Source organism: Rhinoraja longicauda, chromosome 18, assembly GCF_053455715.1.
Source record: "Rhinoraja longicauda isolate Sanriku21f chromosome 18, sRhiLon1.1, whole genome shotgun sequence".
In the NCBI taxonomy this organism is placed as follows: domain Eukaryota; kingdom Metazoa; phylum Chordata; class Chondrichthyes; order Rajiformes; family Arhynchobatidae; genus Rhinoraja; species Rhinoraja longicauda.
Window position 1 is genome coordinate 2,295,356 of NC_135970.1, and position 26,924 is coordinate 2,322,279.

Consider the following 26,924-nt stretch of genomic DNA (forward strand, 5'->3'; position numbering starts at 1 on the left):
GACGTTTCACAGAGTGCTGGAGTAACTCAGCGGGTCAGGCAGCATCTCTGGAGAACATGGATAGGTGACGTTTCAGATTGGTACCCTATGACTTCTGTCCATGTTCTCTAGAGATGCTACCTGGACTGCTGAGGTACTCCAGCATTTTTTGTCAATCTTTGTGTAAACCAATATATGCGGTTCATTTTAATTACCTGATAGTTTATAGGCACTTCTTTGTCTACAAAAGCGTTACCAGTAACAGGCCAATAACAATGGTGCGGTGGGTAGAGGCGCTGCCTGACAGCGAGAAACGACTGGCCATTGATCCTGACCTCGGGTGCTGTGTGTGCGGAGTTTGCACGTTCTCCCAGTGACCGTGTGAGTTTCCTCCCGGTTCCCCCGGTTTCCTCCCACATCCCAAAGACGTGCGGGTTTGTAGGTTAATCGGCCCTCTGTAAACTGCCCCTGGTGTGTAGGGAGTGGATGAGAAAGTGGGATAACATAGAACTAGTGTGAACGGGCGATGGATGGTCGGCGTGGACTCGGTGGGCTGAAGGGCCTGTTTCCATGCTGTATCTTTAAACTAAACTATTTTAAATTGCAAATGAAAGAAAAAGATGATTGGTGGTAAGAGTGGACTATGCCTAATGACATGCAGCATGTATATAAATGAAAAATACAAATAATACAATGATTTGAAACCATTTCTATTTTATTCAGTTCAAGTAATGAAGGCTGTCTTTATTGTAGTTACTGATCCAGTGAATCCGTATTCAATGATGAGGAACACTTGATTCTTCTGCTTTGTGACTGTAGGTAGAATACTTTCTCCTTGAGTACCGTTAACTGGTTCCATACTGTTCCATCTTTCCCACGTCAGTGGGTGAGTTACAGATTTTCTTTGCATCAACACGGAAGCTTCAAGGCCAAGAATTCGTCTTTCCTCTTGAAGTACTCCTGGAATCGCTCTCTTGCATACCTGTGGATTACAAGGTGGTACAACGTCAGGCAAAGTTGACCACACTGACATCAAAACCTTGGACTTGAGCTCAGAGTCCACGCAGGCTCGGCGATCGTTTCGCTGAACACTTCCGCTCAGTCCACCTAAGCCGACTCGATCTCCCGGTTGTCACCTTCCCCTCAGCTCAAAATGAACCATTCCTGATCATCGTCGGCTTTCATCTGTAAGAAAGGACTGCAGATGCTGGTTTAAATCGAACATAGACACAAAATGCTGGAGTAACTCAGCGGGACAGGCAGCATCTCTGGAGAGAAGCAATGGGTGACGTTTCAGCTCGAGACCCTTCTTCAGACTGATTTGATCTGTCATTTTTACACCTTACCCTTCCATATCTCTAGACTGCCTCTCCCCTGACTCTCAGCCTGTAGAAGGGTCACGGGCTAAAACGTCACCCGTTCCTTTTCTCCAGTGATGCTGCCTGTCCCGCTGAGTTACTCCAGCATTTTGTGGTCTATCTTTGGTGTAAACCAGCATCTGCAGTTCCTTCCTACACAGTTCCTTTCACTTCCTTGCCTTGTGATCTGTTTATTCAAAGTGCTGAAAGGAGACGGGTAGCTTCTCATTTTCAGGATGCGCACAATGGGGTCTCGTGTGGAAAGTACGATGAAATCCTGAGGCAGTTATTTCGGGGAAGAAAAGGCGAAAATAAGTGCTAAGTGAGCGCTGCGTTAATACGACACACCTGTTCAATAATCTGGCTTCAGCTTGCAACTTTGGAGCTAATTGACGATTACCATGACTTGAACGACCATGGATTTGCTAAAGCAAACATCTTCACATTTAGCACTCCCTTACTGTTAAGGTACCATTTGTACAGAGTGTTGTATGTATCCTCCATGCTGCCATCTCCAGTGTGGGTGCAGAGTGCCCTTGTACATTCCAGACGCCAGAGGAGAGGCAGCACAGATTCCAGAGGATGAATTCAGCCAGAATTCATTAGCCTGCTACAGTTTAACAAGGCTGCACTGTGGCGCAGCAGTAGAGTTGTTGCCTTACAGCCTCTGAGATCCAGGTTCGATCCTCACTACGGGTGCTGTCTGTACGGAGTTTGTACGTTCTCCCTGTGACCGCGTGGGTTTTCTCCGGGTGCTCCAGTTTCATCCCACACTCCAAAGATGTACAGGTTTGTAAGCTAATAGGCTTGGTGAAATTGTGAATTGTCTCCAGTGTGTGTAGGATAGTGTTAGTGTGTGGGGATCGCTGGTCGGCATGAACTCGGTGGGCCGAAGTGCCTGTTTCCGCGCTGTATCTCTAAACTAAACTAAACCAATGAGCCATTAAGGGTTCCACCCTTCCAGAGGTCATCTGTTGCCTGCCCTGATTTGTTCTGGCCTTTCCTCGCCTCCAGATTTCCCCTCCCCGCCCCACCCCACCCCACCCCACCCCACCCCACCCCACCCCACCCCACCCCACCTATATACTTCAGTCTACAGAACGGTTCCGGCCCAAAATGTCACCCACTTCTTTTCACCAGAGACGCTGCCTGACCCGCTGAGTTGCTTCGGCATTTAGTGTCTATCTTTAGTATAAACCAGCATCTGCAGTTCCTCCCTACACAGTAGACCTTTGCGTTATTACCATTACCTTCATGCTATTCTCGGCTGTTTCCCACCTCACTCACACTTCTTATCGTTTTTTCTTCGTTCTTTTTGGAAGAATGGAAACAGGCCCTTCGGCCCACCGAGTCCACGCCGACCATCGATCACCCATTCACACCAGTTCTATGTTATCCCACTTTCTCATCCACTCCCTGCACACTAGAGGCAATTTACAGAGGGCCAATTAACCCACAAATCCGCACGTCTTTGGGATGTGGGAGGAAACCGGAGCACCCGGAGGAAACCCACGCGGTCACAGGGACAACGTGCAAACTGCACACAGACACAGACAGACAGACAGCACCAGAGGTGGGGATGGAACCCGGGTCTCTGGCTCTGGGAGGCAGCAGCTCTACCCGCTGAGCCACTGTGCCGCCCAATTCCCCTGGAATGACACAATGCAAATCTACCTGTTCTTTGCAGATTCCAACCCCCAGCTATCTAATAATTCTCTCCTCCTGTTCTCTCCTCCATGATTCTCTTTATTTTGTACCTTTGGCCGCAAGTCCTCATTCACCTCCTCTCCTCACTATTGCTTCTTCCCTCACAGATGCTGCCTGACCTGCTGAGTTCCTCCAGTGCTTTGGGTTTTGCTCAATAATTATACTTTCTACCACATGCCACCCCCATTTTTAGATTTAGATTTAGAGATACAGCGCGGAAACAGGTCCTTCGGCCCACCAGGTCCGCGCCGCCCAGCGATCCCCGCACACTAACACTATCCTACACACACTAGGGACAATTTTTACATTTGGCCAGCCAATTAACCTACAAACCTGTACGTCTTTGGAATGTGGGAGGAAACCGAAGATCTCGGAGAAAACCCACGCAGGTCACGGGGAGAACGTACAAACTCCGTACAGACGGCGCCCGTAGTCAGGATCGAACCTGAGTCTCCGGCGCTGCATTCGATGTAAGGCAGCAACTCTACTGCTGCGCCACCGTGCCGCCTGGAAGGAATCATGGTCTCCAGTAGGAAATGCTTTTAGCGTGATGTGGTTAAACTTTGACACCTTTCTCAACACAAGCACAACTTTTTCACGGGTTTTCAATATTTTGGTCATGTGTATAATTAAATAAATTGATTTTTTAAGTATGATCTTTGCCTTAAATTGTTAGTCTAGTTCAGGCAGAGAATGGCTCCATCTAGTTACTGCAGATTAAGTAGTTGTGTGGCAGGATTACCATCCAGGGTATGACTTTGATACAGTGAGAGAGGATAGCAGGTACCTGCATCCCACCACCCCAACCTGTGGTCATTCAAGACACAAGGACACAAAGTGCTGGAGTTACTCAGTGGGCCATGGAGCATCTCTGAAGAATATGGATAGGTGACGTTTTGGGTCTGGAACCTTCTTCAGATTTCTACAGTCTGAAGAAGGGTTCCAACCCGAAACGTCGCCTATCCATGTTCATCCTTCATCAGTCAGAGTAGTTTAGAGATACAATGCGGAAACAGGCCCTTCGGCCCACTGGGTCCGCGCCGACCAGCGATCCCCACACATTGACACTATCCTATACACACTAGGGACAATTTTGACATTTACCAAGCCAATTAACTGACAAACTTGTACGTCTTTGGAGTGTGGGAGGTAAGCGAAGATCTTGGAGAAAACCCACGCAGGTCACAGGGAGAACGTACAAATTCCGTACAGACAGCACCCGTAGTCGGGATTGAACCCGGGTCTCCGGCGCTGCATTTGCTGTAAGGCAGCAACTCTACCGCTGAGCCACCATGATCGCCCTTTGAGTATTGAGTATTGTGTATAGAGTATTGAGTATAGAGGTTGGGAGGTCATGTTGCAGTTATATAAGACGTTGGCAAGGCCACGTTTAGAGTATTGTGTTCAGTTTAGAGCACCGTGTTACAGGGAAGATGTTGTTAAGTTGGAAAGGGCACAGAGAAGATTTACGAGGATGTTGCCAGGAATCGAGGGCCTGAGCTATAGCAAGAGAGTGAGCAGGTGGGACTCTATTCCTTGGAGCACAGGAGGATGAGGTGTGGTGATCTTCCAGAGGTATGATCTGAGAGAGGTGTATAAAACCTTGAGAGGAATAGATCGGGTAAACGCACAGTCTTTTGCCGAGAGTAGGGGAATTGAGAACCAGATGATAAGTTTAAGGTGAAGGGGGAAAGATTTAATTGGAATCTGAGGGGTAATGTTTTCACACAAAGGGTGGTGAGTGAATGGAATGAGCTGCTGGAGGAGGTAGTTGCAGGGCTATTGCAACGTTTAAGAAATAAAGGTACATGGATAGGTCATATTTGGAGGGATATGGGTTAAACGCAGCCAGGTGGGTCTAGCGTAAATGGGACATGGTGGCCACTGTGGGCAAGTCTCCACTCTATGACTGCCTCCACTGCATGACTCTATAACTCCATGTTCCCCAGAGATGCTGCCTGACCTGCTGAGTTACTCCAGCACTCTGTGAAACGTCACCTATCCATGTTCTCCAGAGATGCTGCCTGACCCACTGAGTTACTCCAGCATTCTGTGTCCTCTGTGTAAACCAGCATCTGCAGTTCCTTGTTCTCAGAGTCATTTGACACATGAATGATTTGAGAATGTGTGTGGATATGTGTTCTGTGATTCAGAAAGTGATTTCAACCTGATGATCTTTTGTGAACTGACCTTATGTTTATTTATATCGGCCTGTTTCCAGGCGGCAGTCTGAGTAGATCTTTAGTTATCTGATTGTTCTGTTGATAAGTGCTCTTTCTTTCCAGTGTGGGACTGAGCAGTACAGACCAGAGTGGTTCCACATTGTATCTGTGCTCTGAATGGCCCCGATCGTGAAGATGGACAATGTACAATTGATGTCAGGCAGCAGAGTTCAGGAGGGTGGATGGGAATGAGAGGAAATAGGGGAAGCCAGGAATGGGAAGTGACTTAGGGGCACAAAGTCAAGAACAATCTGTCAGGGTGGCATGGTGATGCAGCTGTAGAGTTGCTGCCTCACAGCGAATGCAGCGCCGGAGACCCGGGTTCCATCCCGATTACGGGTGCTGTCTGTGCGGAGTTTGTACGTTCTCCCCGTGACCTGCGTGGGTTTTCTCCGAGATCTTCGGTTTCCTCCCACACTCCAAAAACATACAGGTTTGTAGGTTAATTGGCTTGTTAAATGTAAAACAATTGTCCCTCGTGGGTATAGGTTAGTATTAATGTGTGGGGATCGCTGGTCGCTAAATCTAAAAAATCTAAATCTAAACTCTACCGCTGCACCACCGTGACCGCCCATAGGTGTAAGGTGAGAGGGGAAAGATTTAATAGGAACCTAAGTGGCAACATTTCACAGGTGGGTACATGGAACAAGCTGCCACAGGAGGTCATTGAGGCAGTTATTATAACAGCATGTAAAAGACATTTGGACAGGTACATTAATAGGAAAGGTTTAGAGGATTAGGGGTCAAACATGGACAAATGAGACTAGCTTAGATGGGGCATCTCGGTCGGCATGGATGAGTTGGGCTGAAGGGCCTGTTTCTGTGCTGTATTGAGTGATGACTCTTAACTCCCCTGATTGCACATCACCATGGACAGAGTTGGGATTACGTGGGATTCTCCCAAATGATTAGATTTCGTGCTGAGTCTCCCAATGGATAATCATAATGGAAAATTGGATGAAAGATCAGTTGTAGCAACACTTGTGCACTCACACTAGTCAGGAGAAAGAGCCTAATGGAACTTCCTTGCTATCTGGATCTTTGCAATAAAGTTCCAAACTCCAGCATTGAGAGTTATGGTCATACAGGCATACAGCATGGAAAAAGGCCCTTTGGCCCAACCGGCCCATGCTGACCAAGATGCCCCATCTACACTAGTCCCATTTGCCCACGTGAGGCCCATATCTCTCTGAACCTTTCCTATCCATGGTAGTATAACAACATTTTAAACATTTTATATTAATATTTAAATATTGTTATAGTGCCTGCCTCAACTACCTCCTCCAGCAGCCCGTGGTAGATGGTCAGGTGGCATACAGCACAGACAAAGGCCCTTCAGCCCAACTTGTCCATGCCGACCATCTATACGTCCCATTTTCCTGCCTTTAGCCCATATCCCTCTCAACTTTCCCATCCATGTACCTGTCCAAGCGTCTTTTCAATGTTGTTATAGTACCTGCCTCAACCACGTCCTTTGCACCTCGTTCCACATACCCACCACCCTTTAAATGCTCTCAGGCAAAGAAATGAGTTAACACTGATGAAACATAAGGAAACAAGAAATCAGTGGCAACTTCACTGAAGTTTGAGTGATATTTGTTCCATTTAAAGTTGGTAACAGCATAAATTTGAAGACCAGGGTGGAATTACACAAGACCCTGGTGATGAAAGAAAAATGTAACCGAAACAGAAGCCAAAGCAACAATGAAAATACATCAAGGCTACGGACACGCCCAAAATGCTGTTTGAATTTTCTTTATACCGCAATGATTACCGTTAAAGTTACGTGGAATAGGATACTTCTTAATAGGGAGAGTAATTGGCACAAAACAATTCAGTTGCTTGGTTTGTGAAACAGACCAGATTAAGTTGCATGGCTGTGGTGCGTTAGCTGCTTCCAGTCCGACAACAACTGGCAAGGAGTACCATTAGTCAGGGTTTCCCATTCCTGACTTCAATCGCCCGGACTGGTCGGGGGCAGACCATAGAAACATGGAAACATAGACAATAGATGCAGGAGGAGGCCATTCGGTCCTTCGAGCCAGCACCGCCATTCATTGTGATCATGGCTGATCATCCCCAATCAGTAACCCGTGCCTGCCTTCTCCCCGTATCCCTTGATTCCACTAGCCCCTGGTGCTCTATCTAACTCTCTTTTAAATTCATCCAGTGAATTGGCCTCCACTGCCCTCTGTGGCAGAGAGTTCCACAAATTCACAACTCTCTGGATGAAAAAGTTTTTTTACCTCAGAGTTTTTTCAACTCAGTTCCAACTGAGTTTTTTCAACTCAGTTCCGCACTGTATTTCTAAACAAAACTAATCTAAGCTCAGGCTCTTGAGTCCTGGCAGATTTCTCGTAAAACTCTCTGCCTTCCAACATGACAACATCTTTCCTATAACATGGTGCCCAGAACTGAACACAATACTTTAAATGTCGCTTCACCAGACTCTTTGTATTATCTAAAGATGGACACAAAGTGTTAGGGTAACTCAGTGGGTCTGGCAGCATCTCTGGAGAAAAAGGATGGGTGATGTTTCGGGTCGGGACCCTTCTTCAGACTGAAAGTAGAGGGGTGGCAACTGGGGGTAAGAAAAGACCAAAACAAGATGCCTGACCTGCCGAGATACTCCAGCACTTTGTGCCTCTCTTCTGTATAAACCAGCATCTGCAGTTCCTATCTGCACAGTCTTCATAGTTGTCTGTTAGGTTTTTGTCTCTTATCACTTATGCAAAAGAAAGAACGAGAAAGGATACGAATTATCACTTCCCTTGTGTGGTCTTTCTGCTGACTGGATCCTATGCAACAAAAGCTTTTCGCTGTACCTCGGTACACGTGACAATAAACTAAACTGAACTCCTCCTAAAGATGTCGTCATGGTCAGTTTACAGTTAATTGGTGGATGCCTGGAGTACGTTGTCGGAGATATGAACGTCTAATATCCCACTGCAGTGTGAATGCAAGGCGACAACAGAGCTGTTCTATTGTTCTCCAGCAGTGTGAAGTGTGGACATCAGAAAGCAATGACTGTGCTGCCCACACCAAACAAAACTAAACCACAACTCTCACATCGCCACTTCCCAGGGCATGACAAAACACTTCACTGCCCTCCAAGGCCACTTGCTATCTGATGGGCAGCTTCCTGCTTTTCATTATACGGAGCACAGTGAAAATTTGAATAATTCATGTTCATATGAATAGTCATGTTCAAAGCTTAAGAAACATTTAGACAGGCACAAGTATAGGACAGGTTTAGACTCATAAGGGCCAAACGCAGGCAGGTGGGACGAGTGTAGATGGGACGTTGGTCAGTGTGGGAAAGTTGGGCCGAAGGGCCTTTTTCCACGCTGCGTGACTATGACTTTATGGCTCTATAAGACATAGGGGCAGAATTAGGCCATTTGGCCCATTTGATCATGGCTGATCTATCTTTCCTTCACAACCCCTTTCTCCTGCCTTCTCCCCGTAACCTGTGACACCCGTACTAATCAAGAACATATCAATCTCTGCTATTAAGTACCCTATGACTTGGCTCCCACTGCTGTGCGTAGCAACAAGTTCCACAGATTCGCCACCCTCTGGCTAAAGGAATTCCTCCTCATCTCCATTCTAAAGGCACGTGCTTTTATTCTGGTGCCACACCCTCCCTTCAGTCACCAGAGTTCAGCCAAAAGAATCTCGTATAGATTGACACAAAGTTCGGGAGAGAAGGAATGGGTGACGTTTCGGGTCGAGCCCCTTCTTCAGAGCTTCTCTGGAGCCTATCCATGTTCTCCAGAGATGCTGCCTGACCCACCGAGTTACTCCAGCACTTTATGTCTTTTTTTTTAGATGAACCAGCATCTGCAGATCCTGGCATCTCATTAAAGATATTGGTGCGAAGTAAGGAAAATGCTACTGACTATTCACAGTCGTACATTAAAATTGCTGTGTGGGTTGTAACATTATATTACAGAACACTCTTGGAAATTCCAGCATAATTCTATTACAGTGGGAGCACGTATTATTAGAATATTCGGTATGTCAGAGAGGATTCTCTTGAACTTCTACAGGTGTACAGTAGGGAGCACATTGACTGGTTGCATCACGGCCTGGTTCAGCAACTTCAACGCCTAGGAACGAAGAAAACTGCAAAAAGTTGTGAACACTGCCCAGTCCATCACCGGCTCCGACATCCCCACCATCGAAGGGAATTACCAGAGTCACTGCCTCAAAAAGACAGCCAGCATCACCAGAGACCCACACCACCCTGGCCACGCTCTCATTCCACCCCTGCCATCGGGAAGAAGGTACAGGAGCCTGAAAACTGTAACGTCCAGGTTCAGGAACAACTTCTTCCCTACAGCCATCAGGCTATTAAACACTACAAATAAGCTCTGAACTGCTTAGTCTTCAAGACATTGGTTTCGTCTTTTTGCACCACTATTGTTTGTTTCTTATGTGTAACTATGTGCGTGTGTGTCTATCTATATACTAAAACTCTCGTTTGTTTGTTTGTTTGTTCCTGAACTACAACTAAAAGGGTACACGAAAGCGCAACAATTTTAGGCCCACCTTACTCACCGTCATCCCTTTGATGCTAATGCAAGAAGTTTCATTAAAATCGGTGTTATAATTTAAATTAATTCACATTTTAAAGTTAAAATCTATCTCCTAGGGAGGGAGGGGGGAGGGTGGGAGGGGGGGAGCGAGGGGAAGTGAGGGAGGGAGGGAGGAGGGTGGATAAGGGGGGTTGAGGGGGATGGAGGGGAAGGGGAGGGGAAGGGAGGAGGGGTGGGGAGGGGGGGTGGAGGGGGGAGGGGGAAGGGAGGGGGAGGGTAGGAGGGAGGGGGGGAGGAAGGCGGGAGGTGGGGAGGGAGGAGAGGGGGAGGGGGAGGGAGGGGGAGAGGAGAGGGTGCTTCACCAATGCAGGAGAGGTTTGGGCCCAACGGGTCCACTTGGTCTAGTAAATATATATATACACATATTCACATGTGTGTATGTATGTATATATAATGTTTAGGAAAGAACTGCAGATGCTGGTTTATATCGAAGGTACTGTACACACAAAATGCTGGTGTAACTCAGCGTGACAGGTAGCATCTCTGGAGAGAAGGAATGGGTGACGTTTCGGGTCTGAAGAAGAGTCTCGACCCGAAACGTCACCCATTCCTTCTTTCCAAAGATGCTGCCTGTCCCGCTGAGTTACTCCAGCATTGTGTGTCTACCTTCTATGTATCTATAATGTCTGCCTCAACAATATATATTTACACACACACTAAACATTTTTTTCTCATTTATCGTATTGTTTACAGTGTACTATGTTTACATATTCTGTTGTGCAGCTGCAAGTAAGAATTTAGTTGTTCTGTCTGGGACACGTGACAATAAAACATTCTTGACTCTTGACTGAATATTTTTGTACTTGTTTGAAATAGGAACTGTGGGAGGGTCAGTGATTTGAGATTATTGTGGTTAAAAAACCTATCAAGTAATGTAAAGTCAAATGCGGCATTTCCATAACTCTTATACACTTCGACAACGTGCAAGTTTCACAAAAACAGTAACTTGTATCGACCTGACTCGGCATTGTCGTGGTCATTGTCGTGGTCATTGTCGTGGTCATTGTCGTGGTCATTGTCGTGGTCATTGTCGTGGTCATTGTCGTGGTCATTGTCGTGGTCATTGTCGTGGTCATTGTCGTGGTCATTGTCGTGGTCATTGTCGTGGTCATTGTCGTCGGGTAAAAGAAAAATTTGGCGATTTGATACGACTTTGACAGTTGCCAGCAGTTGCTTAAAAAATCGCCCAGGCCCTTTAGTTTAGTTTAGTTTAGAGGTACAGCGCGGAAACCGGCCCTATCGGCCCACCGGGTCCGCGCCGACCAGCGATCCCCGCACATTAACACTATCCTATACCCACAAGGGACAATTTTTACATTTACCAAGCCAATTAACCTACCTACCTGTACGTCTTTGGAGTGTGGGAGGAAACCGAAGATCTCGGAGAAAACCCACGCAGGTCACGGGGAGAACATAGAAACTCTGTACAGACAGCACCCGTGGTCGGGATGGAACCCGTGTCTCCGGCGCTGCATTCGCTGTAAGGCAGCAACTCTACCGCTGCACCACCGTGCCGCTCCTCTCTCATGCCTCCACTTTACTCTACCATCTTCTAGTCTTGTGGCCTTCGTAACAAGAGGAGTTGAGTATAGGAGCAAAAAGGTCCTTCTACAGTTGTACCGGGCCCTGGTGAGACCGCACCTGGAGTACTGTGTGCAGTTTTGGTCTCCAAATTTGAGGAAGGATATTCTTGCTATTGAGGGCGTGCAGCGTAGGTTCACTAGGTTAATTCCCGGAATGGCGGGACTGTCGTATGTTGAAAGGCTGGAGCAATTAGGCTTGCATACACTGGAATTTAGAAGGATGAAGGGGGATCTTATTGAAACATATAAGATAATTAGGGGATTGGACACATTAGAGGCAGGAAACATGTTCCCAATGTTGGGGGAGTCCAGAACAAGGGGCCACAGTTTAAGAATAAGGGGTAGGCCATTTTGAACGGAGATGAGGAAGAACTCTTTCAGTCAGAGAGTGGTGAAGGTGTGGAATTCTCTGCCTCAGAAGGCAGTGGAGGCCAGTTCGTTGGATGCTTTCAAGAGAGAGCTGGATAGAGCTCTTAAGGATAGCGGAGTGAGGGGGTATGGGGAGAAGGCAGGAACGGGGTACTGATTGAGAGTGATCAGCCATGATCGCATTGAATGGCGGTGCTGGCTCGAAGGGCTGAATGGCCTACTCCTGCACCTATTGTCTATTGTCTATTGTCTATTGTTTTCGTTATTCTCAAGAATAAATCTTATAGAGGTGCATAAAATCATGTGCATTAGATAGGATGAATGCAAGGAGTCTTTTTTTCCCAGGGTGAGGGAATCCAGAACCAGAGGGCATAGGTTTAAGGTGAGAGGGGAAAGATTTAATATGAACCTGAGGGGAAACATTTCACTCAGAGGGTGGTGGCTATCTGGGACAAGCTGCAAGAGGAGGTAGTTGAGACAGATATTATCTAACAGCATTTAAAAGACATTTGGACAGGTACATGGATAGGGAAGGTCTAAACGGATATAGACCAAACTCAAGACAGGTGGGACTAGTATAGACGGCATATTTTGGGCGGCATGGACTAGTCGGGCTGAAGGGCCTGTTTCTGTGCTGTGTGACTATGTCTCTAACAGCATTTAAGAGACATTTGGACAGGTTTAGAGGGATATAGGCCATACGCGGGCAAATAGGACTAGTGTAGATGGGGTATGGTGGTCGGTATGGGCGTGTTGGGCCGAAGGGCCTGTTTCTGTGCCGTTGGATGCTATGACAACTATGACTCTGCTTCAATGTTCTTTGGGGTCTGTGCAGGTTTGCATCCTGTTACAATTCAATCGAGTGTCGTTCCACAGTTATAATGAGTCATTAATGTTCTTCATTGGTTTTAACAATCCAGCTTCGTTAGAACTGCGTCACACCCATCAATGATCAGCGAAGTGTCAGCTTGCCACCTTCCCTCTGCATGTACCACGGACTGGATAGACTCGGCTTGTACTCGCTGGAATTTAGAAGATTGAGGGGGGATCTTATAGAAACTTACAAAATTCTTAAGGGGTTGGACAGGCTAGATGCAGGAAGATTGTTCCCGATGTTGGGGAAGTCCAGAACAAGGGGTCACAGTTTAAGGATAAGGGGGAAGTCTTTTAGGACCGAGATGAGAAAGTTTTTTTTCACACAGAGAGTGGTGAATCTGTGGAATTCTCTGCCATAGAAGGTAGTGGAGGCCAATTCATTGGCTATATTTAAGAAGGAGTTAGATGTGGCCCTTGTGGCTAAAGGGATCAGGGGGTATGGAGAGAAGGCAGGTACGGGATACTGAGTTGGATGATCAGCCATGATCTTATTGAATGGCGGTGCAGGCTCGAAGGGCCGAATGGCCTACTCCTGCACCTATTTTCTATGTTTCTATGTTTCTATGACCTGACTATCATTGGGTGGCAGCTGAAGATACCTGGCACCGCCATCATTTGACCAATTGATTGAAAGATACCACATGGAACAGGCCCTTCAGCCCACCAGAGCCCATGCCAACCATCCCCGTTCACACTCGTTTTATGCTATCCCATTTTCTCATCCACTCCCTCCACATGAGGGGAAATTTAGCGAGGGCCAATTAACCTTCAAATCCGCACGTCTTTGGGATGTGGGAGGAGGGGCACTGGAGGGAACCCATGCGGTCACTGGGAGAACGTGCAGACTGCATGCAGACAGCACCCGAGGTCAGGAGGGAACCCGGGTCTCTGGCACTGTGAGGCAGCAGCTCTACCCACTGCGCCACCGTGCCGCCCTCTTTTGCTGGACCTCTCTCGTGTTTGGTCTCACATGCCTTCTTTACTTTGCCCTCTTCTCATCGAGCGTGCTCTTTATTCTCCAAATTCTTTACGTTCTTTTTTCCTCCTCCAATCCCTCCATCTTGTTAATAGTTGCCATCCTTCCTTCCATTCAATGTCCACCTCTCTGCCTTTCCTCCTCACTCTGACACTGAATAAAACTAAGCTGTAAAACCTTGGGGAATCTGGTGATATAAAACACACGCGCACACGCGCACACACGCACGGACGCACGCACACACACACACGCATGCACACGCACACACGCACACACACGCACGCACACACACACACGCATGCACACGCACACACACACACATGCACACACACAGGCACGCACACACACACGCACACACACACGCGCGCGCAAGTACGCACACACACGCACTCACGCGCATGCAAGCACACGCACGCACACACGCCCACGCACACACACGCACACACATGCACGCACACACACACGCACGCACACACAAATGCACGCACACGCACGCACGCACATGCACACACGCACGCACGCACGCACGCACGCATGCACGCACGCAAGCATACACACACATGCGCACGCACGCACGCACGCACGCACACACACACAAACACACGCACACACACATGCACATACATACACACGCACACACACACACACACGTACACACACACACACACACACATATACACACACACACACACGCACACATACACGCATACACACACACACACACACACACACACACACACACACACACACACACACACACACACACACACACACACACACACACACACACACACACACACATATATATATGTATTATTTGTGGTCTAAAAAGTACAAAGTGACTTATTGACAGTTGTCCACTTGCAGGGTTCAGCTGATGAATAAACTAAAGGACCTTTGCCCTTGTGGTTTAAGGCACCACATAAACTCCTTGATCAGGTTACTGCCATGTTACATGCTGACAGCAGCCCTGTGCCTTCTGTATAATTGCTTGCAGTACTTACAATTCCCTATTTAACTACTTCAACGCTGACTTACATTGCACTTTACATAATAATTCATTACATTCTTGGACTGCCACTGTGAAACGTGATTAATTAACTTGTCATGGTTTAGAAAAAGCCGTTCTTGGCTATTGACTGTTTTGGTAGTGGTCAATTGAGGTCTGTCTGCAATATTAATGGATAATAAAAGAAAAATCATTGCTTATGGAGGTTGCAAACCACAGGAATGCTTGGACTTTGTGCTCATTAAGGTGAGGCTTGTCAGAGCTAAATCGTGGAACAATATTCCTTTATTTTGGATATTGTGCATTCAGAATTTCCATGGATTAACTTGGGAATCACAGACTTCCAGAACATAGAACACAGAACAGTGCAGCACAGGAACAGGCACTTCGGCCCACACTGTGCTGAACATGATGCCAAGACCAAATCTTATCTGCCTGCACACAATCCATATCCCTCCATTCCCTGCACATCTATCTGCTTATTCAAAGCCTTGTAAATGCCTCAACCACCACCTTCTGTGTACTACACTTGGCCTGCACATCTCCTGTAAACATTTCCCCTCTCACCTTAAAACTGCGCCATCTAGAATCAGACTTTTTCCTCCCTGGGAACAAGGTTCTGACTATCATGAATACGTTTATAAGTTTATTGGCCAAGTATGTGCACATACAAGGAATGTGCCTTGGTGCTCCGCTCACAAATGACAACACAAACATACAGTTAACAATTAAGGACAAAGCATAAACACATCAAAACAATAAGGATACACCATTACGGTCTAAACATGTGGGTGAAAATAAACCAGAGCAAAAAAGAAACTACAGACTTTGGTTATTGAGTAGAACTATAACTCGTGGGGAAAAAAAGCTGTTTTTATGTCTGGCTGTGGCTGCTTTGACAGTCCGGAGTCGCCTTCCAGAGGGGAGTGCTTCGAAGAGTTTGTGGCCAGGGTGAGAGGGGTCAGAGATGATCTTGCCTGCTCGCTTCCTGGCCCTTGCAGTGTACAGTGTACAGTGTACAACTATCGACCCTTTCTATGTACCAATTCTAGGTAAATAACCTACAGACAGCCCCTTCCCTCATTTCCCCCCTTTCTTCTCTGTGCCCCATCTGAATGTGCACCCATCTTTCCCTCCCCCCCACTCTCCCCCCCCCCCATCCCTATTCCATCCTCTGGCTTCACATTTTATGTCTCTTCTCTCCTTACCTCACTGTTTAAAATTTTTTCATCTTTGGCCTTTGTCTAACCATCTGCCATTCAACCCCCCCACCACCTACACCCACCTATCACTTGCCAAATTTTGTCCCACTGCCACCACTCTTCCAGCTTTCTACCTCGTGCTACAATCATTCTGAAGAAGGGCCCCGACCCAAAACATCACCTATCCACATTCTCCAGAGATGCTGCCCGACCCGTTGAGTTAATCCAGCACTTTGTGTCTTTTCTTTTCTCGCTGCAATATCCCAGTACATTTGCAGCCGTTACCTTAGAGTTATAGAGTCATAGTGTGATACAGTGCGGAAACAGGCCCTTCGGCCCAACTCGCCCACACCAGCCAACAATGTCCCAGCTATACTAGTCCCACTTGCCTGCGCTTGATCCATATCCCTCCAAACCTGTCCTATCCATGTATGTGTCCAACTGTTTCTTAAACGATGGGATAGTCCCAGCCTCAACCACCTCCTCTGGCAGCTTGTTCCATACACCCACCACCTTCTCCGGTTGAAGCTATTCCATCCATGTCTGGCCCACATCATCCCTCACCTTCCACCTGGGTCCTTATTGCAAGGTAGGCGGGAGACTGACTTCACGCAACACGCGGTGGCTGGGACAAACGGAATTCTTCAGGCTGCTGTGCGTGATGTGATTATAATCCTGTTCATTAGCAACTCCTGCCTGGTGCTTTCAGCAGAAGCTGTAAACGTGTCCCACCAGACCATACCCAAGGCAGAGTTGGAAATTGTCAACAGAGGAAAAGTTCACAACTCACAGGGTCTGGAGGAATTTTTACCCACAGCATTCCTACTGCATTTCATAATGCGTTGAATTAGTCGCAGCTTAAGGGCATTTAAAATTAGACAATGATTATAATTTTTGTGCCACAGTTGCCTAACCAATGTACCATTGTGGGTTACAAAGTGCTTGTGGATTTTTGCTCTCAGTCTTTAGTTTAAGCGCTGTAATTCATTCTTTGTTTTTGTAATATTAAGGGTATTAGTTTAATGATGTAGCAGCACTCTAGCCCTGAACTGCATTCGATAGCTTATAATTATTTTAATTCAGAGTGCAGTTCTCTCCCACTCCTTTGAAAACTCTTTTCCACTCTGCGGTCTTATTTGTGAAATGCTCGACAGTTACATTTCATGTGTCCTTTGATCTATTCTTTTTTTTAACCAATTTTTAAGCAGGATTGCTCTCTTTAATTTAAAGAAATTAAAATGACATAATAAAGGAGATAATTCCTGGTAATAATTCTTGAACCAGGATATGGTCACATGTGCTTTGATTAGAATTTTGTAAGACTTGAACACGTGGACAATATGAAAAGAGGGTTCACACGAAGGGTGGTGGGTACATGGAGCGAGCTGCCAGAGGAGGCAGATACGATAACAACATTTAAAAGACATTTGGACAGCTACCTGGATAGGAAAGGTTTAGAGGGATATGGATGAAATGCGGGAAGATAAGGAAGGACGAGTGTAGATGGGGCATCTTGGTTGGCGTGGGCAAGATGGGCTGAAGGGCCTGTTTCCGTGCTAAATGACGATGACTCAATAACTATCAAGTGAAATTAGCAGGAGTTTAAGAATATACCATAGACATCAATGCATGGATGAATGTGCTCCATTCAATTACTAGAGGCGCTGCCTGTACGGAGTTTGCACGTTCTTCCTGTGACCGTGTGGGTTTTCTCTGGGTGCACCGGTTTCCTTCCACGTTTCAAAGATTTTCAGTTTTGCAGGTGAATTGGCCTCTGTAAATTGTCCCCTGTGTGTAGGATTGAACTAGTGCACGGGTGATTGTTGGTTGGCACGGACTCGGTAGGGCGAAGGGCCTGCTTCCACGCAGTGTCTCTAAAACTACAACTTCTAATTAGACTCGGTCAAGTTCTGTCTGTGAATCTTCAATGTGCTTCTGATCTCCTAACCCACACTTTGTCAAATGCTGTCATTAAGGTTCAAAGCTGTAATGTCTGCATTAAAAAAGAAAGACGTTGATGGGAGCATGCAAGAGGTTACACTCAACTGATGGAATGGAGACAAAGGGCGGCACGGTGGCAAAGTGGTAGAGTTGCTGCCTTACAGCGAATGCATCGCCAGAGTTCAGAGTTCGATCCCGACTACAGGTGCTGTCTGTACGGAGTTTGTACGTTCTCCCCGTGACCTGCGTGGATTTTCTCCGAGATCTTCGGTTTCCTCCCACACTCCAAAGACGTACAGGTATGTAGGTTAATTGGCTTGGTAAATGTAAAAATTGTCCCTAGTGTGTGTAGGATAGTGTTAATGTGTGGGGATCACTGGTCGGCGCGGACCCGGTGGGTCGAAGGGCCTGTTTCCGCACTGTATCTCTAAACTAAACAAAACTAAACTAAACTAAAGTCACAGAGTGCTGGAGTAACTCAGCGGGTCAGGCAGCATCTCTGGGGAACATAGACAGGTGACGTTTCGAGTCAGGACCCTTCTTCATTCTGCAGAAGACAAGCTGAGTTTGAAAGATGTTACTGAGGTTGGCTGCAGAACAAAACACAAATTCAAAAGGAAAATCGATTGGTGATACCTTGTACCCGATGATTGTGGATGATCAGCCATGATCATATTGAATGGCGGTGCTGGCTCGAAGGGCTGAATGGCCTCCTCCTGCACCTCTTGTCTATGTTTTCTATGTTTCTATGATCCTTATTCAGACTGATTGGAGTGGGGTGGGGGGAGGGGAGAGAGGAAGCTGGAAGAGTGATAGGTTGATACAAAGCCAGCTTTCGATGTCCTCACTACAATCATTCTGAAGAAGGGTCTCGACCTGAAATGTCACCTGTCCACGTCCCCCAGAGAGGCGGCCTATCCCGTTGAGTTATGCCAGCACTTTGTGTCTTTTTTTTGTAAACCAGCATCTGCAGTTCCTTGTGCCTGCATTGTACAGGGCATGTCCTGGTAATTTGATTAAGACTAGGGAGATGATCAATCTGGATGCCTTCTGTTGGCTGATTCATGGTAATCCCATGTAAACAACCTACGTGGCAGTTTTGACAGTCCATAGCAGCAGGATGGAAGTAAAATGCAAGAGGAGGCAATGTGACAAATGAATGCTGTTTTGATTAAATAACTGTTGGAGATTGCATTTCTGTTTCGAGGACCCAGTTTAAACAAGATAATGACTCTCTTTAAGTAATAAAGGAGTTTGATGTAATTACATTTACAAGTACGTTACTGGAGAAAATCAAACCCTATGCATATGGCACCCAGGTAACTATATTCTGAACTTAATCCCAAGTTATATTCCTTGCAGACAGCATGCGAGTTCAGGATGAATCCCGGGACTCTGGCGTTGTAAGGCACAGTTCCACCGGCAGCACCACTGTGCTGTTGGTATGATGCAAGCAACATTACAGGTCCACACCCTTCAGTCTGAAACGTCACCTGTCCATTCCTAATTTGAGGAAGGACATCCTTGCTAGTGAGGCAGTGCAGCGTAGGTTCACCAGGTTAATCCCCGGGATGGCGGGACTGTCATATGAGGAAAGATTGGAAAGACTGGGCTTGGAGTTTAGAAGGATGAGAAGGAATCTTATCGAAACGTGTAAAATTATAAAAGGACTGGACAAGCTAAATGCAGGAAAAATGTTCCCAATGTTGGGGGAGTCCAGAACCAGGGGCAACAGTCTAAGAATAAAGGGGAGGCCATTTAAAACTGAGGTGAGAAAAAACTTTTTCACCCAGAGAGTTGTGAATTTGACAGGCCTCTCCCAACACACGCCAATTCACTGGATGAATTTAAAAGAGAGTTAGATAGAGCTCTAGGGGCTAGCGGAATCAAGGGATATGGGGAGAAGGCAGGCACGGGTTACTGATTGTGGATGATCAGCCATGATCACAATGAATGGCGGTGCTGGCTCGAAGGGCCAAATGGCCTCCTCCTGCACCTATTTTCTATGTCTATGCCTATGTCTATGTCTTCTCAAATGCTGCCTGACTCGCTGAGTTCCTCCAGCACTCTGTGTTTTACGGACTCCAGCGCCTGCAGTTCCTGGTGTCTCGGCATTCCCACGGTTCTCAGTGCGTGGCGGTCTCTCAGTGCGTGGCGGTCTCTCAGTGCGTGGCGGTCTCTCAGTACTCTGCTGGAGCATAACCGTGACTCTTTCATTCACGTTTGTGGAGCAGTGATTGTACCCTCAGCCGTCTGGCTCAGAGTGAGGGTGCAACCAGCGAGCCACAATTGACAGGCCTCTCCCAACACACGCTTACATTACTTGCCACATGACACACACTAGCACACAAGAAAGACAGTCTTTGTGGTTAATATATCCAAGAAACATCCCTTTGTCTAACCAAAGAATTTTGTTTCCTCTTTTACCCTATATCTTCACTGTAGATTTTAAATGATGCACAGAAAATGTTTACTCTTTGGATCCATTTCCCAATACTCTTAGGGTCTAATTTCTTGAGGGACAGGGGAGACAGGTCCATCGGAACCATGTCTGCAACTTTTCTGACCAGGCCATACAGCGATTCTTTCATTACTGGCCGACCGTCACACAAATCAACCTCCCTTCCATGGACTTGATCTACATCACACTGCCTCGGCAAGGCCAACATCATAATCAAGGATCAGTCGGACCCCAGACCAGGGCCTGGTCACTCACTCGTCTCCATTAGAGTCATAGAATCATTGAGTGATTCAGTGATACAGGCCCTTTGGCCCAACTCACCCACAGGCCCTTCAGCCCAACTCGCCCACAGGCCCTTCGGCCCAACTCGCCCACAGGCCCTTCGGCCCAACTCGCCCACAGGCTCTTCGGACCAACTCGCCCACAGGCCCTTCGGCCCAACTCGCCCACAGGCCCTTCGGCCCAACTCATCCACAGGCCCTTCGGCCCAACTCACCCACAGGCTCTTCGGCCCAACTCACCCACAGGCCCTTCGGCCCAACTCACCCACAGGCTCTTCGGCCCAACTCACCCACAGGCCCTTAGGCCCAACTCGCCCACAGGCCCTTCGGCCCAACTCGCTTTGTTCTTCAGCTCCACCCATATAGCCTCACTTGATGAAGCATCCATATTGTCACCTCTGAACATAGCTGTGACATCCTCCTGAACCAACAATGCAACCCCCCCCCCCACTCCCCTCACCCCTATCTCTCCTGAAGCTCCTGTACCCCGGGACATTGAGCTGCCAGTCCTGCCCGACCCTTCACCAGGTTTCAGCATGGCTACAACGTCCCAGTCGCTCATACATAGAATAGAATAGAATAGAATAGAATGGCCTAAATTGTCCTACAAAAATATGTTTTTGAACGAAATTCCGTTACCCACAGGCAATAAAAAAGAAAGCAATAAAACACACAATCACAAAACCTAACTTAAAACAAAATATTCATCCCAGTGAATCTCCTCCAGTCAACTCCTCACTGTGATGGAAGGCCAGAATATCTTTCTCTTCCATGCCGTTTTCTCCCGCGGTCAGGCTGTTGAAGTTGCCACGTCGCGGCGGTCGGGGCTCCCGACATTGAAGCCCCCGCAAGGCAGTGGAAAATCCCGCGGCCTATTCCAGGTGAAAGGTCCGCAGCGGTTCGACCCAAGCCCCGCGATCCAGGGCGGGCGAAGACGCTGCCGCCGTCGGAGCTCCCGAAGTCGGCCCCCACCCAGGGGCCTGCGAGCTTCCGATGTCCACGCGGCCGAAGCCTCCGGAGCCTCCGAAGGCGAGTCGCAGTCACACTCGCAGCGCCACCACAGCCTCCGAAGGCAGCCAGCTCCGCAGATGGTTAGTACAGTCCGGTCCGCGGGCTCTGCGAACCAGAGCCCAGGTGGTCCCAGCTGGAGGCCGTCAACTCCAGGGGTTTGGCCGATGGTAGGCCGCAGCGAGACCACTCAGAAAAAAGGTCGCGTCTCCGTACGGAAGAGACAAGTTTTACAGTTCCCCCCCCCCCCCCACCACACATAGTACACAACCACAAAAAACACTACATCACATCCAACACTTACAATTAAGACAAAAAACAAACAAAAAAGGACAAATGGACTGCGGGCGAGATGCAGCTGAATCATATCCATGCCTGAAGCTCATCTGCCTTACCCATCAGGCCCCTTGCATTAAAATACGTACCGAGGTGACAAATGAATTGGCCATGACAATGATACCTGGATTCATAGGTATTAGCTACAGAGGGGCGCTGGACAGATCGGATTGTTTTCTCCGGAACATCAGAGGTTGTGAGGAGATCTGAGAGAAGTACATGGATATGGATTATGCAGTCAGGTCAGAGTTGGTCTTGGCATCCATGTTTGGCACAGACATTGTGGGCTGAATTCTTGTGTTGCGCTGTTCCGGTTTTATATTCCATGAGAAGGCATTCATGGTGGTTCTGGAGAAAGTATGGGTTGGGGAGATGACCAACTACGACACGTATTCAGTTCAGTTTAGTTTATTGTCACGTGTACCGAGGTACAGTGAAAAGCTTTTGCTGAGTGCTGACCAGTTAGCAGAAAGACAATACACGATTACAATCGAGCCATTTACAGTGATACATGATAAGGGAATGATGTTTAGTGCAAGGTAAAGCCAGCAAAGTCCGATCAAGGATAGTCTGAGGATCACCAATGAGGTGGATGGTAGTTCAGCACTGCTCTCTGGTTGTGGTAGGATGGTTCAGTTGCCTGATAACAGCTGGGAAGAAACTGTCCCTGAATCTGGAGGTGTGCGTTTTCACACTTCTGTACGTTTTGCCTGATGGGAGAGGGGAGACAAGGGTGACCAGGATGTGACTTGTCCTTGATTATACTGCTGTGCTTGCCGAAGGTCTTGGCACTATTGTGGGCTGAAGGGCCTCTTCTTGTGCTCTTGTGCTCTGTTCTATGTTCTATGCTCTATTGTTGACGGTCATTCAGAGGGTGGGAGGTATGTGGAACGAGCTGCCAGAGGGGGTAGTTGAGGCAGATTTACTATATTAGCACGTCTTCTAGAATAGCATTTGGAAGACACTTGGACAGGTACATGAATGGCTTAGTTTAATTTAGTTTAGGTTTGGTTAGTCTAGTTTAGTTTAGTTTAGTATATTGTCATGTGTACCGAGGTACAGTGGAAAGCTTTTGTTGCATGATATCCAGTCAGGAGAAAGATAATACACGATTACAATTGAGCGATCCACAGTGTACAGATAGGAATAGGATAGGTTTACGGGGAATATATGGGCGCAAGCGGGTTGGTGGGACCAGTGTAGATGGGGCATCGTGGATAAGATGGGCCGAAGGGACTATTTCTGTGCAGCATGACTCCGTGACTAATGATTTAGAGTTTGGCTTCTGTGCATACACAACCCCACGCTCAATCTGCATACAGTTCAAATGCGGAGGCAGTAAATTCTTCTCTCGTCCGTACAAGAATGTTGGAAGCAGGAAAAATAGTTTACCTGTTTACGTTGGCAGTGAGTCAAGAGGAGTTGTAGGCAGAGCAGTCTGAGCTCACACGGCAAGTCTGATGAAGTCCACACTACCTCCACTCTCATTTTCCAGTAGCCTAATTAGTTACGGCATGTAATACTAAACATGCTTGGGCCAAGGAAAGAATAGATAACATGACTGCAAAACACTTTGGTGGTGATGTTGAATAGCTTTTGTTGTATGTTATCATCAGAATACCTCATGCCTCGCCAACAGCCTGTCTGTCCTCTGCTTCTTTGTGTCTGCTTTGTATGTGTTAAATGTTTGTTTCTTTAGTGTTCTTTAGCTTGTTTTATGTGGGGGGTGGGGGGGGGTGGGGGGAGTTGGGGGAAACTCGACGGAGATGCGATTTTTTCCGTATCGTTTCTCCGTCTGCACTGCGGCCTAACATCATGGAGTTGGTGGCCTTTGCTGGAGGTCGATCGGGAGCTTCATCACGGAGTTCCCAATCCCTGTCTTTGGGGCTCCAACCATGGGAGCCTGCGGGACATTAACATCACAGAGCCCGTGGTCTCTGGTGAGAGACCGACATCGGGGACTCCAAGCTGCAGCAGTTTCGACCGCCCCAACGCGGGAGTTTCGACCGCCCCAACGCGGGAGTTTCGACCGCCCTGACGTGGGAGTTTCGACCGCCCCGACACAGGGGCTTCGATCGCCCCGACGCGGGAGTTTCCACCGCCCCGACGCGGGAGTTTCCACCGCCCCGACGCGGGAGTTTCGACTGCCCCGACACGGGGGCTTTGACCGCCAGCTACGGGAGCTTCAATCGTCCCAACTGTGGATGGTTCGACTGCCCCGACCACGGGAGAATAAAGAGGAAGGAGTTTTGATATTGCCTTCCATCACAGTGAGGAACATGGGGAATCCGCTGTGGTGGATGTTTATGTTAACTTTCATGTAGTTGTGTGTCTTGTTGCTTTGTTTTAGTATGGCTGTATGGTAATTCGAATTTCACTGTACCTTAACTGGTACATGTGACAATAAACTGACCTTGAAACCATGAACCTCTTGATATGTTAATATTAGGTGCAATACAATATTCAGATTGCACAACGTAGCTCTATCTTAGTAAAAGAATAATACGCAACCTGTGTTAAGAAATCAGCATTAATGGCTGTCATTTTGGACAATACATTGTCACTGTTTACTGTCCCTGTCAGTGAGGAACACGCGGATTCCAGTCGCATTTTCCTGCATGTTTGCACCCTAACTGACAGTCAAGAAAATAAACATTACGTTTGTTTTACAGGGCGGCACGGTGGTGCAGCAGTAGAGTTGCTGCCTCACAGCGCCTGGGACCCGGGTTCAATCCTGACTACGGGTGCTGTCTGTACGGGGTTTGTACATTCTCCCCGTGACTGTGTGGGTTTTCTCCGGGACCGCAGGTTTCTTCCCAAACACCAAAGACGTACAGGTTTGTAGGCTAATTGGCTGGGTATAATTGTAAATTGTCCCTAGCGTGTGTAGGATAGTGTTAGTGTACTGGGATCGCTGGGCGGCGCAGACTCGGTGGACCAAAGGACCTGTTTCCGCGCTGTATCTCTAAACTAAACTAAATCTTTCATATTGTAAGAAGGAACTGCAGATGCTGGTTTAAACCGAAGATAGACACAAAAAGCTGGAGTAACTCAGCGGGACAGGCAGCATCTCTGGAGAGAAGCAATGGGGGACGTTTCGGGTCGAGACCCTTCTTCTATGCGGGCGTGTTTGTATGTATTTGCACATGTTTCTGTGAATGTGTGTGTGTATGTGTGCATGTGCATGCTTCCGTGTGTGTGCATGTGTGTGTCTGTGTATATGTATGTATGTGTATAGTTGTGTGTGCAGGTGTGCATGTGTGTGTATGTGTATGTGTGTGTGCATGTATCATTCAGACCAAGGGTCTCGACCCGAAACGTCACCCATTCCTTCTCTCCAGAGACGCTGCCTGTCCCGCTGAGTTCCTCCAGCTTGTTGTGTAAACCTTTCATAGCCTGAGTCCAGCCTAAAACATTGCATTGTCATTGAAATCTCATTAATTTTGAAAGAAATGCGGCTGTCACTTCATGTAAAAAGCTTGTGTAGATATTACCGTGGGCGTGACCCAGGAGCCCGCTTCGGTTTTATTTTTCCTGCTTTTTCTGGAAAAACAATAACTCTTCACCAAGACAACGAATGGTGATCCACCTCAACGCCTTCAGCTTTGTGGACATTGGACTTTGTCTCTGGAACTGATGCGCTACAATGCTGAGAACTATATTCTGCACTCTGTATCTTCCCCTTTGCTCTACCTATTGCACTTGAGTTTGGCTTGATTGTATCATTGTATGGTGTGTCTGATCTATTGGGATAGCATGAGAAACAAAGCTCTTCATTGTACCAGTGCACATGACAATGATAGACCTAAATCTAAAACCTAAACCTAAACCTAAACCAGCAGTACTTTTTTATTTCAAAAATAAACTTTATTAGAAACATAGAAACATAGAAAAATAGGTGCAGGAGGAGGCCATTCGGCCCTTCAAGCCAGCACTGCCATTCATTGTGATCATGGCTGATCATCCACAATCAGTAACTGACCGTGCCTGCCTTCTCCCCATATCCCTTGATTCCACTAGCCCCGAGAGCTCTATCTAACTCTCTTTTAAATTCATCAAAAATAATTCATAAATAATTCATTAAAAATATTCAGAATTTAAAATATACACAAAACAAAAAACAGTGCAAAAATTCATTATAAACTTTGATGTGGCATCTCATCAAATACCTACTGGAAATCTACGTCAGTAAGATTGCAAATTTGGCATTTGGTTGCTCAGTGGAACAAGGTGTGACTATAATCTCCTGTACACTGTAACAGAAGTAGACCAAGTCAGGAAGCTCTAATGTAGAAACAAGGAACTGCAGTTGCTACTTAATACCAAAGTTTATACAAAGTGCTGGAGTAACTCAGCGGGTCAGGCAGCATCTTTGAGGGAGAAGGATAGCTGACATTTTGGGTCATTTCAGACTGAAAGTAGAGGGTTGGGGTAGGGGGGGGGGGAGGGTTGGGGGCGATGAAAGGCCAGGTTCCAACTCTGGTTCAGTCGATAGTCTGTGCTGTGTTAGTAGAGTTTTATCCTGCAAGGATAACTTAATGGGTCAGGCGGCATCTCTGGAGAAGAAAGGATGGGTGACGTTTCGTGTCAGGGCTGAAAAAGGGTCCCGACATGAAACATCAGACTGAAGAAGGGTCCCAACCCACAACGTCACCCATCCTCTTTCTCCAGAGCTGCTGCCAGACCCGCTGAGTTGCACCAGCACTTTATGTCTATCTTTGGTATAAACCAGCATCTTGGTTCTTTGTTTCCACAAGAAGTGTTAGAATTGGCCTCCAAGAGCCTTTAACAAGGAGGAATAGAAAAACGCAGCCAAGGCGCCTGCCATTAAGTTCACCTGAGTACAGGCCAACAAAGTGCTGTTTGAATTCCTCACGGTTCACTGGCGAAGGTTTACTGCCAGAAAGCTGAGTTTGTGAATGGGCCAGTTCCCCCAAGGACATGAGTTTGAAGTGAGCACATTGACGGTATTGACGACGGGCGTAAACCACAGCGTTGCAACTCCGGTGTAGCGT

The 26,924-nt window shown here is 47.3% G+C and overlaps 1 protein-coding gene across 2 annotated transcripts in view; it reads right to left on the reverse strand.

The window, feature by feature from the left end:
• Nucleotides 1-676: 676 nt before the first annotated feature.
• Nucleotides 677-26,924, reverse strand: part of LOC144602200 (ethanolamine kinase 1-like) — a 276,197-nt gene continuing 249,949 nt past the window's right edge. For both annotated transcript variants that reach the window (XM_078414971.1, XM_078414970.1), the window contains one exon: nt 677-961. In XM_078414971.1, coding sequence (XP_078271097.1) covers nt 889-961 — 73 coding nt within the window. In that variant the 3' untranslated portion in view covers nt 677-888. The remainder of the gene's footprint in view (nt 962-26,924) is intronic.